This window comes from Boleophthalmus pectinirostris, unplaced genomic scaffold (genome assembly GCF_026225935.1).
Source record: "Boleophthalmus pectinirostris isolate CB_2022bp ecotype Guang Dong unplaced genomic scaffold, ASM2622593v1 HiC_scaffold_2, whole genome shotgun sequence".
NCBI lineage: Eukaryota > Metazoa > Chordata > Actinopteri > Gobiiformes > Gobiidae > Boleophthalmus > Boleophthalmus pectinirostris.
Window position 1 is genome coordinate 12101993 of NW_026571152.1, and position 18925 is coordinate 12120917.

The 18925-nt window shown below is 39.8% G+C and overlaps 1 protein-coding gene across 1 annotated transcript; it reads right to left on the minus strand.

Annotated features, from left to right (window-relative positions):
- Positions 1-157: 157 nt before the first annotated feature.
- On the minus strand, positions 158-18515 carry ticrr (TopBP1-interacting, checkpoint, and replication regulator). The gene is given in 23 exon segments (XM_055155407.1): positions 158-1597; positions 2204-2355; positions 3055-3250; positions 3317-3494; positions 5369-5786; positions 5788-7712; positions 8109-8428; positions 9044-9102; positions 9947-10037; positions 12801-12932; positions 13213-13288; positions 13794-13884; positions 14162-14377; positions 14829-14914; positions 15477-15570; positions 15692-15792; positions 15899-16038; positions 16691-16873; positions 17197-17312; positions 17498-17633; positions 18015-18021; positions 18054-18314; positions 18486-18515. Coding segments are annotated over 23 exon segments (5103 nt in total). The 3' UTR covers positions 158-1502.
- Positions 18516-18925: the final 410 nt, after the last annotated feature.

Below are 18925 nucleotides of genomic sequence, written 5' to 3' on the forward strand. Positions count from 1 at the left end.
TAAACTCCATACACGTTCAGCAGAATCACTTGGATGATTTCAGCCCTGGAATTGCAAATCTCTACTGAAGATTCTGAATTTAAGCTAAAAAAAAATAAAAAAATAAAAAATATTAGGACTGCTTAAAAATGACATAAGCACAAAACCAAAACAGATAAACATTAAAATCTCCATTTATTTACATTAGTTTGAAACAATATTTACAACATAGACAGCTCCTTTTCCTTAAAACAGTTTGAGACTAAATTAAAATAAATACTTAATATGGTCACATGTTACTTCAGTCTTGATTAAAAATTTGAGGAACAATAAATGGATGTGAACAGCTCCAGATTGAGAATTTCAATTTACATTAGAATTGTCATTTGAAAGGAAATTTAAATAATTTACTTACTAATTCATGCAGAGAGAGACAAACAGGCTTCTCTAAAGGTACAGGAATTCAATTTAATGTGAAAGAAATTTAAACTGGAAATATTTCTTGAGATAACATTTTATTTAAAGTTGCACTATGCAACTTTTTCAGAGGAGGTTCTGCTACTTGCTTATCTCCACAGAGACCTGCCTGGAATGCTCCACAGTATGTCATTAAAGAGGGGAATTAAACTTCTATGGGGTACTAACTCCTAACACATAGCATATTTAGATCACCATTTTATCATTTTGAAAATGCTAATTTGCTGAAAAATGTATCAACATGTTTCACTTTTGTGTCTGACACTTCAAGACCCCCTCTCCGTTTGCTTCCCGTGTTAAGTTACTCCCCCTCAGAGCGCTATCAAAACACAACTCACCCACTAATGCATCTACTGCACATCCTGTCAAGTTTGTGAAGTTGTTGTGTAAAATTGTATCTCCTGCTTTTGTATATTTATGTAGAATTGTTGTTAGGGAACATGTGTCACATAGGCTTGTGGGCAGAGCATTGCAGTTATAAGGAGGGCTCAAATAGGATCCAGGAGAGATCGCTAAAACACTCAAACAAGCACAGTTAACATCTAAAATCTCTTCAGACATGTTTTTGATGAGGGAATGTTGCAATGAGGTAGAAAGCTTAAAACAATTGATTTTGCACAATACCAAAACCATATCTCTGTGAAATCAAGTTAAATAAAATTACAGGTCAGATCTGTGGAGAGATGAACCCGCTCATAGTAAGAACACATGAATCCAGGGTTACCGTTTGGCATTAGATGTTTAATGCCATACAATGGAACAACCCAGGGAAAGCAATAGCATCTCCATAGAGACCCCCATTCCAGAGAGGTAATGTAGTGTGTCTTTATTATGTCAACCACTTGCGCCATTTCTGTTCTGATTGGGCCTAAATGTGCAGCTTTCCAATTTTATTCAACCAACGGTCTTGATTGTCATGGACTCATTTTAGATTAATGTAAACCAACAATCTCTTGTAACTATAACTATTCCTTTTTGGGTCTGTAGTACTGAAGGTACCGTGTTCTATAGCAGCAGTCTTTTTTCAATATTTAAAATGTTTTGTTCTAAGGCAGCAGTCTCTTGCGACTGTAGGTTTTGGTGGTGGAGTGTCGGATTGGTTTTTCAAAAGGAGAAATATCAGGATCGAACGTGGACTCTCCTGCAAACAAAAAGAAGGGATTTATTAGGTGCAAACCTCACAGGTCACAGGATCAGCTCAACAACAAATATATAAGGACACAAAAAAGGTGAAGTTTAACAATGCTTGTATGTTAAAACTGGGAAAAAACAAGGTTACAAAGGCCTTGTACCTGATCTTTTCCATGTATTTGAGCAAAATTCCTCTTGCCCCAGTAGATATATTGTAATAGCAGCTTGTGAGGTCAAACTAAGAGTGTTGTATACTGTTTGCATCTAATTATAAAGCATTTTATTGTTTGAGAATCATGAAGTGCATGTTAACATGTTGCTGTTAGCGTTACCATGACTGTAGAAGCCTGTTCTGTTCTCAGAGTTGTGAAAAGCGCTTATAAGCTCATGCTGGTGAATAATTAGGATGCTCTGAATGCGTAAGATAAATGTGGAATAACTTTGGACGACTGCAAACCGTTTAAAATTAGTTCTGTTTATCAGATTTTTAAGACAGTAAAAATCAGGTCTAAACCAAAGTTGAACTGAACAGAAACCAGGTCCAACTCAAGGACAATTCCAAGACTAAAGAAAACCAGGACAAAATCATGGTACTCCCACAGCCCCTATCCCTCACCTGCCACCCTGCTCACCTGCCGCCTTTCCTCACCTGTCCTGTTTGGGGTGTTCTTGGAGGCAGATGACGTCTTGAACAGTAGAGGAGAGTTGGTCAGAGCCAAAATCCCGCTGGCTGTGACTGGTTTCCTCTTCTTGGAGGGGGTGTAGCACCTAAGGAGCAAGAAGGGAAGACAGATTGCCAATAGCTGATTGGTTGAAGCATCACGAGAGCAGAACAAGCAAATTTACAAGGGCCCATATTACGCTAGATTCTGATCCATGTTATAAAGCTGTTTCCTCAACAAAGCCTGAAGTTGCATTTTGTTTCATTCACACATGCTTAACACACAAATAATGCATATTTAAGCTGAGTTTTTTTCTTAAACTTGTGATGTCATGTGGTACAACAGGAAGAGCTCTGCTGTGTTTTTAAACTCCACTTGAATCATTTGGATAATTTCAGTCCTGGAATTGACCAACTCTACTGAACAAAAAGTAGTGGTAGCTTTCAAGCCAACATGAAATCACAAGGTGGAGCAGAGCATTTTGAGCTCTGGAGATGTAGACAAACTAATAATAAAGAATTGTGAATGAAAAACAAAACAAACAAGGTGATGAGGTGGTAACATTCTAACATAGCTTAAAGCTGGACCTTTAAATTCAGTTGAGAGAAAAGCACTGATATTTTTCCATCCTTAAGTGTTTCTTTCTGCAAATTTGTCACAAACTAAATAGTCTGTATTTCTGTATTAACAGGCTCAACTCGTATGTCTGTTGCCATGGTTGGTTTGTTTGACTCTTCCCAAATCACAATGCTGCCCTATATATGGTCCAGTCTCCAAGTCACTGGTGGCCCAGGTCAGAGTTAACTTATTCTCTATACCTACAAGATCACTGGAGCCAGAAGATGAATTCTCTGATATTCCTGTGACCACAAACTCACAATAATCCATCTTGAATTGCTCCTGCTGCTGCTTTGATTGGTCTAAAAGCTCTGATTCTTCGGTTGATTTGGGCTCACAGAGCAGCATTGAGGAATGAGAGGTCAAAGTCAAGACACCAAAAGCTTCAGTGACACAAACTTCTATCAGACTTCAGTTTACCACACCTCTCCTCACACCTCTCCTCTCACCTGCCCCTGTGTCTCCGCTCCAGAAATCATCCTCCATCTTGTCCATCCACATCAGTCCTTGCTCCGGAGACATCCTCTGCTCCTCCTCTAGATCTTGCAGCCGACCAACGCCTAGCTCACACTCCAAAGCTCCCACATGGTACAATGCAATGCACCGCTCCTTCACTCCCTCCTCCACCTGAAAACATTACATTCAGAAAACAATATTAAAGCGCTTTGAGGCTCTTGAACGTAACCATTTATAATCAAAGCAAATCCATGATTTTTACCTCTACAAATTAGAACTAAACTAGGAACAGGGTCTAATTAAATCAAGTCTAAAGGCTTTAACCAGGACTTAAATAAAGACCAAACCAAGGTCTAAATCAGGTCTAAAGAAAGGGTAAACCAGGATCTAAACAAGAATTAAGGACTAACCAGGTCTGAATCAGGACTAAACCAGTAATGATACAGCTATGTGGCTTACTTAAACTTTGCCTTTAAGTATTTGCTAATACCCAATATCAGACAATATTAGGGCAAAGACTGAAATATTATTTATTTCCTTTAAGATAAATAACAATTACATTTGGATCATTTATAAAGTAACAGAACACATTTGTAAAAATAGAAGTTTAATGTTACTAATTGGCCCAAGCCAGTAACGTAACTGGCGAGGGCTATTGTTCTTCTTCGGTTTCTTACGGTTGTTTATTATTTTTCCTTGCAAACGATCGCGATTTTGAGGGCCTGAACATTGATGAAAAGTCCCCAAACCCGGGTTCAGATCGACCGGTCCTGTGAAAAATTTGATAAAATGAGCGACAATGCCCAACGTGATCCGACTCAACAGCGCCGCCTAGAATTGGACCCCTATGGGAGTGGTTACAGGCAAAGTTTGTCACAGAGAAATGAAATTCGGGACAGTGATAGAGAACAATGAGACAAGCCAAAAGATGAATTGGAGCATGACCCTATGACGAACAGGAAGTCGGCCATATTGGATCAAACATTTACCGCAATTTTGACTTGGGTGTCTACAAAAAGATTCAAGTCCCTGGGGTTTAGTCCAAATGAGCTCAGATTTGACATGTCACATCTACAGACATAAACTCACAAAATGCATCAGAAGGTTTTTTGATACTCCTTACAGTTTGCCTGTAGCATGCTGGCGAAAAACGCCTTCATTTCCCGTTTCTTCTGTGACCTGTCACGGCCACAGGCATTGTCCTAGAGAGCTCAAATTCAAATCACAATTGTGTGATCCAGGCCTGAATGTAATGAAAAATGAAATCTAATAAAAGTGAACACTATAGCGCCCCCTAGCATAGACATGAAACGACAACATTATCGGATTTGGACCAAATTCCGGGATTAAATTCTATGTATGATTACAAGTCAGAAAGTCTATTATGGACATGGTGCATTTTTCATGGTTGGCCAGCAGGGGCGCAAGGACTCCCCCCAAAAATAGTTAAAAAATGATTACACACACAAGCTTAGTCCAATCGTGCTGAAACCTGAATCATAAAGACCTGATCACAGCCTGATTATAATCTACTATAAAGCATATGGAAAGTGAACACTATAGCGCCCCCTAGGATAGACATTAAACGTCAACATTATTGGATTTGTAAAAAATTCACGGAATAAGTCCTATGCATGATTATGAGCAAAAAAATAAATAACGGACATTGTGCATTTTCCACTGTTGGCCAGCAGGGGCGCAATGACTCCTAAAAATATTTAAAGGTGCATTATGTAACGTGTCTAATGGACGAGCTGTTGGCCTGGGCGGATGTCAGGAAGAGAGAGTGGCGTGCGGGGGCAATCGCGAGTCCCCGGCGGTCGCGTGGGAGGGGAGTGTGCGCCGGGGTCAGGGCCACCATCGCCGCGTGTGGCTTTAATATTATTATGTTTTGAGCCAAACTTGACTAGTAAATTGTCTTACTACACCAATTGGCACCAACATCTGATACCACTATGGCACTGGCGCATCCTTAGTCTAAACAAGAACTAAATAAGGTCTTAAGCAGATCTAAACCAGGTGTAAACCTTAACTGTCCCACTCACCTGACCCTCCTCTGCCCTCCTCTCCTTAGCTCCTCCCTCTTGCACCTTGACCCTCTTTTTTCTGGGCCAGCTGTTGAGGTAATCAGGAGTGAGTTTCCCAGCACTCTGAGGAGATGGCGAGAGTGTAAATGTGTCGGAGGTGGCTACAGGTGAACTCTGGACTCTCGTGGGTGTGTATGACTGACAAATATACATCTGTGTCCCTGGTTTAGTCCTTTTCGCTGGAGTTCTGTGAGAGCAAACTGATGGGGAAACACAACCTACGTCTGCTCTAGTCTTCTTTTGCACCACTGGACTTCCCAAATCCGAATCGGTCCGTTTAAGTTTCAGTTTAGGCAACCCTGATGATTGCATTTCCATCTCCACTTGGTAAGTTAAGCAGGTGTCCTTCTTGCCAACTCCGCGTGGGGTTGAAGAATTCATTAGCATAGCCCAGACGCACAGCTGCCTCACGTTGTCGTCGATCCGGAGTTTGGCGGAAACCATAGCTCCTCGCTGGCGTTCCTTTGGGATTTTTTGGTGATGAAATATCGGACAAAAAGTCATCTCCGGTTTTCGAGGGTTTGCGTGAAAAGCTAATGTTCATTTTGAGACCCTGCGCTTTGACGACAGAGGCGTTAACAATGTCGACACTGTCATCGTCTGTGGAAGCCAACTGCAAACTGGAATCGTTTTGAATTTCTTCTTCCAAATCTGATTTTTTACTAGTTTCTGCAATATCTGAAGACGTGACATCCTCTTTGCTCAAATTTTCTTTTGAGTTTGACAGGTTTTCACAGATTTCTTGTAAAACTGAATTCTCCCTTCTCCTTTTCCTCAAATTTGGTGATTTTTCTGGCATCAAATCTTCAGTTTCTGGGTTCGAAATGCCGTCATTCGATCTTGTCTTGGAGTTTTGCTGTTTAACTTTAGGATTTGTTGATTTTTCCTCGACAAGATCCTCCACTTTTTGGTTCAAACCTTCAGAAATCTTTTCTTGTGACCTGGGTTTTGCTTTCTGTGTTATACTCGGCTGCTTTTCTTGCTCAGAATCTTCAAATTCATCTCCTAATTTTGAACTGACACCATCCTTAGACCTTGACTTAGTCTTTTTTCTTGTCGTCTTTGCTTTTGGAGAAACCAAATCTGTTTCTTTTTGTTGTACATTTCCTGAATTTTCTTGCATCAAATCATCTGCAGCTCCCAAATTTTGCTCCAATCCATCATTAGATTTAGAATGTTTTTGCCTTGTTCCTGTCTTGTCCAGTATCAAATTCTTACAAATGTCTGGAGTTTCTTGGTTGCAAATACTTCCGTTAGACCTTGATCGTGAATTGCGCTTTGATATTTGAAAAGTTCCAGCTTCAGAATCATTCTGCACTTTCAAACTATCATTTAAACTTCCCAAATCTTCATTGGAATGTGATTTGGAATTCTGTCTTGTCAGTCTCCTCTTTCCATCTCCGGTTCCAAAGTTCAGACTGGTTTTTGCGTCTCTTTTCACTTTGGTTGGAATTCTTACTTCTGGGGAACTTCCTGTTGAAAATTCCACCACAATATTAGGATTTTGTTTAGAATTTTCACCTTCATTGAGTCTTGATCTTGGAGATTTTCGGGCTTTGAAAGAAACTTCAGTTATTTCCTCATTTTGCTGAAGTGAGACATTTGTGGATGGCAATTTTGAATTTGTAGATGTCCTAGTTGAACGCAAAGATTTTCCTGGCGATTTTTGCAATATTCCTCTTTCTGGATTTTGTTTTTGTGGTGTTTCAAATATCAAACTTTTAGCCGAATGAGTCGCTATTTGTAAAGCTGGACTGAACCTGACATTTCTCTTTTGAGAAGGTGGCGTTTCCAATGTTTTGTCTTCCATTTTGTTGGAATTTTTAGGAGAAATTTTCACCAAATTGACTTGACATCCAAAGATATCATCTGGCAATTTATCCGGTGTTTTCAAAATTTCAACTTTTTGCCCAAATTTATCTGGAGTTTTAAGTACAAACGTTGTCATGTTTGGAGATTCTGGGACCTTGAATTGAGAGTTTTCAGACACTTGTGGGGTAGGTGACCACGTTACAGTTTTCCTTGGAGTTACAGTTTTTTTGACCGGTGTTTTCAGGATACTTTTGAGCGGGCTGTTCTTGTTTGGTGTCTCTAAAACCAGTTCTCGTCTGCAGGGGGATTTGAAAGGGCTTCCTCTGGCGGTGGGTGACTTGAATGGGCTATTTCGTGTGTTAAAAGCTGGACTATCATTAAATCTCATCCTTGAAGATGGAGGAGTTTTGGGTGTTTTAGGAGTTTTGGGAGTCGTGCTTCCGAATAAACTGCGTCGGCCCGGAGACTTGGTGGGAGTTTTATTTGGACTCTGGAAAAAAAGAAAAATTATAATAGAATACAGAATTCAAGAAGGAATATAAAAAAAAAACAGCTGTTACCATGTAAATCTGCCATGTTTGTGGCAGTAGTGCAAAAGTCTCAGAGATATATTAGCCAAACAGTGTCAAAAAGTAAACAAAAGCATGTTTTTCTAGGTGTTTTTCTAAGCAATAAACTAAAACTTAATGCAGCATGGATAAATATAGTGCCATACTGTGGAACATTCCATGCAAAGCAATACCATCTCCCTGGAGACAAACAGATGGCGAAACCACCACCAGAAAAGTTACATAGTGCACATTTAAAATTTTATCTAACAAGCTATACCTAAACTCTAAAAACTATAACTAAACTCCATTAAATTCCTTATTTATATAATCCTTACCTCAAAGACACTGGAGGAAGTGGAGAGCCTGGTTCTGCCACACCTGTCGTTCCTACTGGCTCTGCCCTGCTCTTGTCGGGGTCTGTGAGGGCTCTGAGCCTCACCAAAGAGAAGCCTCATGGGAGAGCGAACGGAGCAAACGTTTACCTCAGAGAAAGAAGAGGAGAGGAGAGAGGAGGGGGGGACAGAGGAAGAGGGCTGAGAGGAAGAAAGGAGAGACGAGGAGAGGGCGCGGTCCAGGGCTCGAGAACGGGGCTGAGAACTGGAGTAAAATGAGTGACGACGAGAAAACTGCTTCAGACGAGGACTCCTGCGAAGATCTGAAGAGGAGAGAAAAAGAGAATGAGCGAGAGAAAGAGATGGATTTGTAGATTAACTGTGATATTTGGAAGACAAAGTCGAAGTAAATTCTCAATTACTCTTAAGTTCTTAACACTTTTCTTTTTGTTTTTTCCTCATTAGTTTGCCCTTTTTGCATAAATTTAAAAACCTGCACAGGTGTGAAGAATCAAAGTAATCTGATGCATAGTCATAGTGGCTATGTTTACATGCACACCAGAATCTGATTATAATCCGATTTCTGGACCTGTAAGATTTAATTACATGTAAAATGTAAAAATGTGATGTGAGTAATCAGAGGGATCATAATCAGAAAAACAGATAATTTCATTATTTACATGTCAAAAAATCTGATAATACAATTTTGAGTATACATATAATCGCAGCCAGGATCACCAAATCAGATTAAATGACAGAAGGAAAAAAAATTACAATTACTACCCAAAAGTATTGGCCGGTCAAAAATTCCAATTCAATCCATTTTATTTGTACAGCACATTTTATAAAGAATTTCTCAAGTGCTGCATAGAGTAAAAGTTGAAGCAGTGCGTCCAACCCTGATAGTTATTAGTTGTTAGACTGACCCAGGTCTGTACCTTCAGTGGGTTTGACTGGAGACTCCTCCACGATGCACTCTTCTAACGGATTTGACCTCCTGCAAATAAAACATTGACAGTTTAGCATTAGGGCTGTAACAAAGGACTAAAATGACTTAGTTTGGTTTTGGATTTTGGAAGGCATCTTGGAATATTTTCAGTACAGAAAAAAGATGAAAAAAATAATAATTAAGAAATAAGTTGCAAAATGCATTAAATCAATTCTAAAATACATAAAGTTAACCAAATCAATAAAGATAATTTGACCTAAATTCCCTAAAATGAAATATTTATAAAAAAATTACAATAAAATAACATCTGTTAAACCATGCTTTTGCATACTGCCTGATGTGTCTAAATGAATAATGAATAATTATATTGAAAGCACAATATGGTTGTTATACCATGGATCTCCAACCATAGGCTCAGGGGCTACCAGTAGCTCTCCACTCCCTTCCAAGTAGCTCGCCAAGGGATTTCTGAATTACACGCATTGTGCTGAATAGCTAAAATCGGAATGATTAAAAGGCTATAACAATTGTAAATGTGTCATTTTGATGACTAACGTGAACATTGTAAGCGTATAAACATCTAACTGTGCCCCATCTTAGGCTGCGGCTCTTAAATTTATTCAGTTTCTTGTGACCACTAAAATGAGGAGCTCTTTGGCATTTTCATTTTGTAAAAGTAACTCACAGGAGGAAAAACGCTGGAGACCTATTGCTGTGCCAGTGCTAAAGAACACCCTAGTAGATTTTATTATGAAAAAAATACTGCATGTGGACAGAAGCTAACATGCGGTACCAAAAACGATTCACTACACTCGCATGTACAGTTACACCCCTGTTTAGTATGAGCAATACTCTGTAGTTCTTAAGTATATAATTTTCTAGTAGTATTTACCGTCCCATCCTCTGTTTGTGCAGAAGGCGGTTGGATACTTGTTTGTGCAGAGGAGTCTCACACACTTTCTTGGTTAGCAGTTTGTGGTGATCTGAAATGGAGACAAGGGTTCAGTGGGTCATCATAGAATTTAAGGTCCTATTATTGGAGATATCTTAGGACTGTAGACGGCGATGTATGCTGGGGCACTTCATCCAAACAATACTCCGGTCAGAGTGAAGACGACACTTGAATGGATTTGATGAGCTTTAATGTCCTTTCTTTCTGTTCTATCTTTTATCTGTCCGTTTTTCTAGCCTTTCGTCTGAACTATCCTTATATCTGGTTATCTATAGGAACATTTTAATTATATTATTAACTGAAATAACTAACAGTGTAGTAATACTTAGCACACAGAATCAGTACCATATTTTTCAGACTATAAGTCGCAATTTTTTTCATGGTTTGGGTGGTCCTGCGATTTATACTCTGGTGCAACTTAAGGTTTTCAGACTGACAGAGGGCGCTCTAGGCTTGTATGTCAGTTTTCTGAGCATGTCTCCTGCAGAAAAATCCACTGTCGTGCTGCAAGTAGTGAAATACGCAGCCGAAAACAGTAATTGAGCAGCAGAAAGAAATTTGGGAGAGAGCGAGCAACTTGTGAGGGACTGGCAGAAAGCGGGGATGGGGAACACAGCTTCACGGTAACCGGGAGAGTGCACCTTGGAACTTTCCTGGAAGTCATTGAATGAACTGACAAAGGACTTCAGTTACACCGAAACCATCACGATTCAGAAAGGCTGCAGAGTCTGACGACAGCAACACAAAAGAGGAAGCGGCACTCTGTTTACCTCCAGAGGTTGTGGAGTTGCTCAAAAGTGACAGAGGATGAAGAATTCAATGGACTTAGTGACATGACGTAAGATGGAGAGTTTGTAAAACCTATGTTAAGATGTTTATGCTATAGTTATCTGAATAACTGTTAATATGTTATGTTAACATACCAGACACCTATTCAGCCTGTTGTTCTCTATTCTATTGTTATTACTATATCTTGCCTTTCAAGATAAAATGTCGGTTCCTGGTCTCTGATTTTATAAAATAAATTTCCTCAAAAAAGTGAGAGTCATAGTCCTGTGCGATTTATATAAATATATTTTTCTTCTTCATTACGCATTTTTTGACAGGTGTGACTTATAGTCCGAAAAATATGATATATGAACAATTGTTAAACAATCACATTACCTATCAAATATAAAATATGTCATTTACACAAAGATTAAAGAAACAAATAAACAACTAATTTACAAACCCAGACTTCCTTCACCCCAGACACGTCCTCCAGCTCCTCCAGGGGGACCCCAAGGCGTTCCCAGGTCAGCCGAGAGACATAGTCCCTCCAGCATGTCCTGGGTCTTCCCCGGGGCCTCCTCCCGTTGGGACAAGCCTGGAACACCTCCCGAGGGAGGCGTCCAGGAGGCATCCGGAACAGATGCCTGAGCCACCTCAACTGGCTCCCCTTGACGTGGAGGAGCAGCGGCTCTACTCCGAGCTCCTGTGTGACTGAGCTCCTCACCCTATCTCAAAGGGAGCGCCCAGCCACCCTGCAGAGGACACTCCTTTCGAGCGCTTTTATCTGCGATCTTGTCCTTTCAGTCACTACCCAAAGCTCATGACCATAGGTGAAGGTAGGAACAAAGACTGACCAGTAAATTGAGAGCTTCGCCTTTTGGCTCAGCTCCATCTTCACCACAACAGTCCGATACAGCGACCGCATCAATGCCGACGCTGCACTGATCCGCCTATTAATCTCACGCGTGAACAAGACCCCAGATACTTGAACTCCTCCACTTGAAGGAAGTCTGGGAGTCCCTGCTTAGACTGCTGTCCCCGCAACCCGGCCCCAGATAAGCAGAAGAAAATGGATGGATGGATGTACAAGCCCACCTCTATCATAGATGAAGACTTTGATTAAGGGAAGTGAAATGAACCTATAGCAGTTGGACTAGCAGTAACAGTGTTACCATGGTGCTTCCAAGGATCACTGAGCAGTCTAAGAATGCCTGTTCAGTTACTGAACTAACAGCTAAACTGGGAATTTACAACATCTATATTACACAAAATTGACTCCTGGAAGCTTCAAGTCATGTTAATGTTATATACTTGGAGTTTTGTTTTATCAACAGATGTTTGAGAAATTCTTACCCTAACTTTTTCCTTTAGAAAATAGAAAAATGGGTGCAATAGCACCCCCTAGACAATTTGTATGGAGCAATAACGTTTTATTTGTCATAGATATACAAAATTTGGTGGGCAAATTTGTGACATGGTCTCGATTAAAAGACTCAATGACGCCCACAGCCCATTTACATTGTGCTGCCATGGCAACAGGCCAAAATTCTGTCCTGGCCAATGGAACGTCCTTACACAAGCTTTAGTGTAGCCAAAACAAATTTGATAGCCAGATGCATCGACAATAGGAACAAAAATTTATATTGTGACCAAACTGGAAGTTCGCCATCTTGGATTATTTTTTCATATAACACAAGCAAAAATTTTGAAAAATGGCAGGTTTAGGTTAGGAGTTAGGACTAAGGTAAGGCTTGTAATACCTGAGTCGTCAAGTAAGTTCCAAAATGGTACATGGGCACATATTAGTCCATGTAGTCATACAGTACTTCTGGTACAACTCAAGATCATTCTAGTTATTCATGAAAGGTTCATTTCTGTCCTGTGAATGGGACTTTTTTAGTATCAAAACCTGCTCAAATGAGTATCTGGTTTTGATACTAATTTTAGTATTGATTAGTATCCGATTTTCAATACTCCGACCTTTAACAGTCAAGTGTGAATTTTAAGAAGCAGATGTTTTTACCGTCAGGTTCAGAGGAGCGCTTACGCTTGAGCCCCTCCACTGCTGACACGCTCTGACTGCGAGGAAGTTTGTTTCTCTTTGAAGAAGACAGTGTTTCCTGATTGAAAAGGTTTCTGCGCACTTTAGTCACCTCTGTAAAAAAAAAAAAAAAACATTTGTGGGCAAAATATAATAAATTATTACACTTCACCACACTTCATATTGACCTTAATCATCAAAAAAAATCACTTTATTTACACAGATTTACAATTAAGAAACCTTCAATCCCCAGAGTTGAAGCTTTATTAAATTTATAATGAATCTAGAAAGCGTCACAATGTAAACTAGAAATAACTGTTTGACCAGTTGACTGCTAAAATAATCATTAGTTGCAGCGCTGATGAGACCCTCTGATGAGACATTAGACACCGACCCTGAGCAGCCCTGGGTTTGGGAGGTTCTGGTTCAGGAGCAGGTTTCACTGGAGCCACACTGGGCTTGGACTTGGTCTGAACGTAAGATAAAGATAAACATATTAACACAAATGTGATAAAGAGTAAACACTATTACTTTAAAAGGCACATTATGCATTATATTATTTGGATTGACCTTTAAACTGTTGAGTATCTCTGCTTTACTTTTAATGTTTTAGAACTTAAAATAATCACCAAGTAAAAATACATTACCTTCCACCAGTCTGTGCTCTAAATTTGCCCGCCATCTACTGGCAGCAATGAGAATCAATCATCCAAAAAACAAATTCAAGCTATTTATGAAATGTAGCCGGCATGCAAAAGGCAAACACACAGTTGTAATGATAGTAAGAATGCCTGTTTCAATATTTTTGAATGAAGCAGTGGGTTTATATTTTATATTTTGAATAAGTCTGTGTTGATGATCTATGGACTTAAAAAGAGCAGGAGACATTTGAACTTTTACCTGTGGTGTAACATTCCAGGGAAATTTATTGCTTTCTGAGGCTAAACAGAATAACTGTCTATAAATCCTCCTCACCATGGCCGCTCCTTTCTTCTTGGGCAGATGTACTTCAATATGTCTCTGGGAGCTCTCAGTCATACTGCGATGGCGGGTTAACATCCCGCTCCTGAAACACATCCAGTAAGTTAGATTAAAGTTCTCAGGCTTAATCAAGTCAACATTCCATTCTTCAAATAAATAATTTACATTTCCTATAAGAGTGTATTACCAGAAAATGGCCAGAAATTATGCCACCAGCCCTCCAAAAAGGAAGTAAGCATGGGCTCCATTGACTATGTCCAATAAATTTTCATTTAAAAACTATTGCCTCTCTCTGTGGTAAGGCTTGTCATTGTGGTCTTAAAATGTTACATATCATATTAATGTCATATTAAACTGCTTACCTCCTCTTTGCAGCAGACCTCTCCCTCAAATCCAGCAATCCCTCTCCCCTCTCTGTTGAGGGCGCCCTAGACTCCGGTTGTTCCAGTGGAGAATCTTTCGTCACAGACTCATCACTGAAGAAGTCTGAGGGCAGGACGGCTGATAAGCATTCTGGGAGCTGAGTGCCCAGAGAGTGGTACACATCAGCCAGAACACGTGGAATAGAGGACAGAAAACTGTAACAGAAAGACAGGATTTCAAATAATTAAACAATATAAATTATACAGTAATGATTTTGGTGAAGGGATGACCACTACTGAGATGGTTTTTGTCTCATCTAGAATGCTTCACAGTAAGGCATTAAAGATTTTTGCATTTACACCTTAAAAAAATGCTTCTTACTATGCGCAGGGTCTCCTAAGCACAATTTGGCCTGGTGACCTCACCTCCATGGAGATAAGTGTTTCATGCAATACTGTGGAACATTCCAAGCAAAGCAATAACATCTCCAGGGACACAAGCAGGTGGCTATCCCTCCTCTCACCGAACAATCACCATAAAGTTACATGACGGATTGTAAAAACTCAAAAATTTCAATTTATTTACAATATGGCTGGTTTGTACATGTTAATCTGTTGTATTTGAATACATGTGTGAAGACTGTTGTATAAAAAAATGTATTCTCACAGAGGAACAATGATGTCTTCCTGGAGGAATCTGGTCAGAAACACTGGGTCTTTGGTCAAAGAGATGATTCTCAGCATCTCGGCCACCTGGAAATAAACAAGAACCAAACGTCTATATATGGACAAACTATAAATGTCGATACATAAAAATTAGCTCATTTAACTTACTAAAAGAGATAAAATTGGGTACTTGAGCTTTAAGTCAGATTACTTTTTTTTTTACAAGTGTCACTATAGAGTCACTATAGTCACTATACAAAGCTTTGGGTGAGAGCTGATCTAAAGTTACAGTTTCATTTTTAACAATCTGAGTCCCCTCTCCCTTTGCTCCCCTGGAGAAGTCGGGACTGTAGATGCCGCTCTCGTCCTGCCTTCACCAGTATGAAGACAGCACAGCACCATAACCTGTTAAAGCTGGCCAAACATGTCACAGCAACACCATGTGACCACTCTGAGGAAAACCAGTAGTGGGCAGTCAAGACTGTAAGGTATGAAAAAACTAAACCTTGTTCTGAAAAAAGAATCTATTAAAATAAAACATCTAAAACTACTTCAGGCATGGTTTTTATGAGGGAACCTTGTTATAACGTGGAAGTACACGAAGCTCCAAAAAGTATATTTGCATAATACCCCCTCTTTAAAGATGTACCTCTTCAGCCATTTGCTCGGTGTCCACAGACTCAGGCTTTAAAGCGGAGACAAGTCGACAGATCTCCAGCCTCAGGAGACATTGCAGCTGACACCTGAGAGAAACAGGAAAACAGGACAGGTTTGTGAGGACAGGAGGGTTAGAGACAGAAGTATTTACATAAATGTGCAAGTATCTCAATAATGATAAACATGAATTATCTAAACAACACTCACTCTCTGATCTTATAGTCTGTGTCAGAGGCAGAGCTGTACTGCAGACGAATGCTCTTACTGCTCTTCAACAGGTGAGACTGCACCAGTTCAAACTGCTTCACCTGAAACAAAGGATCACATTAGTTACACATTACTTTGACAGTCATTACAAAAGTAGTAAATTCGTATTATTAGTATTTATAGTAGTATTAGTATTCGTAGACAAACCTCAGTGTCTTTTCCTTCATAGACCTTCAGAGCAGACAGCAGCATATGGAGCCCAGAGCTCAGATTTTGACTTTGGTCTGATACAGTTTTACTGTAGGTCTCCATCAAATACTGCACCAGATCAGACTCACACGAGAAACCTGAGGACACAAGAACAAGAGACAATTTAAAACATGTAAACAGACCATATTCTGTATATATAAATGGACATAAGCTAGTTTATGTAACGAAGCCACAAGCCTGATTATAAAGTTCTGCATAAAGGTTAAATAAAAAAAATAATGTGCATTTCCTGTAGAACTACAAATCAGATTAGTTTATACAGGAGGGAGTGTGTCCTCTACCTAGTATCTGGAGGATTATTGTACAGGTTTTAGATTGAATAAGGAGAATAGGGTAGACACGAACAGAACATATATTATATTAATTAATTAATATTCCCACACAGAACTTTGTAATCAGGCTTGGGACCTTCTTGCTGTGAGGCTCATCACTACATTACCTAGAGCACCTTTTCACCTGTACAAAGTCTGCTCACAGCTCTTATAAAGATTCAGTCTAAATACATATATACAATATTGGTTCCGGTATCGGTATTGTTATTAAATATCAGTATTTTTGTTGCTGGCCCAGACTGTGACTTTCTGAATAGACTAATGAGGAACAATGGAAACAAAAGAGCATTATATGGTTGTATGTTACACAAACATGTAACAGATTATTATTTAAAAGTTAATTAATGATCTTTACTTTAATGTAAGTCCATATTGGCCCATCCCTAGTTAAACTTACTCTTGTTGTGGTCCTTGGTCTTGTCCTTGTCTCCAGACCTCCTCTTGGGTTTCTCAGCTCCATTGGGCTCAGAGCCAGACTGAGTTTTTTGAGCTATGACGTTTAATCGAGCCACGTTCAACATCTGCAATGATCTGCTCATCGTTTTCATCTTCTGCTTCACTGGGGTCCTCTGAGCACCACCTACAAGACACACAAGGAATGGTCAGTCAAAAAATGGGGCAAAATCAGAAAACTTTGTACACATGGTTACACTTTAATCCAGGCAATAGAAACAATATTTGTTTTAAAATCATATTCCTTATTTGTCTGGAATCCAAAATACACACTTCAATACTTTACAAAGATTTGAGTCTAGTCAGTGATATAACCCTCATTTTCAGATGGTCGAGAATGTAGATTAGCCCATCAGTATCAGAAAAAAGAAAAGAAAAACTACAGAGAGAGATCAGTTTGGATTTGCCAGGCTATATAAAGTCGCTAAATAAATTCTTGGTGATTCTCACGTTTGTGTCCCTTCTTTTTTCCGGTGCAGCTCTGATACAACACACTCAGGTTGGACATGAACTCCTGCTCCTCATCACACCCCCCAGAGGCATCCTCAGAAACTGCAAGGACTAGCCTGCAACACACACATTACAGTGGGCGTGTATCACTCCAAAAACAAATTTGAGAGGGGAAACGAGAAGGGGAAACAGCTATACCATGGTTAAAAGCTCTGAAAAGTCGATTATACAGAATAATTATGCATTAAATGTGATCTGTAACTGCTGAAGCTGAATCCACAGGAGTGTGTGTGTGGGGTACCTGATGTTCTCCATGAGGTTGGTGCTGACTCCACTGTGGTTGCTCTGAGGAAACCAGGTCTGAGCCCAGCCTCCTCTGAACTTAGTCTGACTGAGCTCCTGCTGCGCCCACTCTGGTACCTGGCTCTGTCCAGAAACTATGGATGGGACAATAAACAATAATATTATTTCTCATAATAAAAAGGGGAGACAAGAGAGGAGACAATGGTAGAACATTTTATGTAACTGTGATAATTGCAAACAAAGATGACTACCTTTTTAGCACAAGAATGTGCAGACAAAAGATACTTGTCCATGATATTCTCTTCTAGATCATTGTTTTTTTCACTTGTAACAAAGTACGATACTAGAACAGTGGTTTAAATATGGAACCTGTTCATAATATAAAATTTATATTCATATCTATAATATTTTTAAACTGTCAGCAACGTTAATAACCATCATGATATAATCCTTAACTGCAATTGTTTTGGCCATGATAATAATGACACTAAATTTCAATATCATCTCATGCCTACCAGGGACCAGGTTCTGTCCAGTGACCTCGTCCTCTATGCCTCTTCTCTCTCCTCCTCCTCCTCCTCCTCTTTGTCCTTTTCCATGATGTCATAGACTACGCCTAATACACTGCTGACGACCTCAGGCAACTCAGAGCCCTCTGGAGCAAAGACAGAGCTGTAGGAGATAGGTCTGTCCACCAGGGGGCAGTGTTCAAGGTTTGAGGGAGGAGGAGGGGGAAGAGACAGGAGGGCAGAGGAGAGAGAGATGGGGGAGAGGAGGGCCAAGCGCGCAAGGCCATCTTCCCAAAGCTCAGCGCACTATAACAGGGAGACAGAAAGAAAGGGTGAGGGAGACAGCCACAAGTTTGGCTTCCAATGTATCATTTCAAGTTTATTTTTATCTGAATGACCACCCTAGTCAGTATTATGCAAAATTGACTTTTTGGAGCTTTCTATCTATTTATAACGTTCCCTCCTCAAAAAACACGCCTGTGGATGTTTTGCATGTCGTTCATGCATGTTTGAGTAATCTAAAGACAGTGCGCGGGTTGTGTTCGAACCCTTCTCGTTACACAACTAGAAGACATATTATGCTTGTGTTTGTTATATACTGTATTTTCCGCACTTTAGGGCGCTCTGGATTATAAGGCGCACTGTCACTGAATGGTCTTTTTTTGAATTTTTTCACATATAAACTGCAACGGACTAAACGAAACACAACAGTTAAATGAGTCAGTCAAACTTTATTTAAGGCGTTCACAATAAATCTCAACTTTGTTTAGTTGTAATGGGGGAAAAAAAAAATACTGTCTGAAACTGCTAAATTGTTAGGGTATTCACAATACCTCATAATTGTCATTGGCTCCCTATGTGGCCGCCTCTCGTGCTATTAGAGCTTTACATACACTGTTCTGTTGGCACGAGAGGGG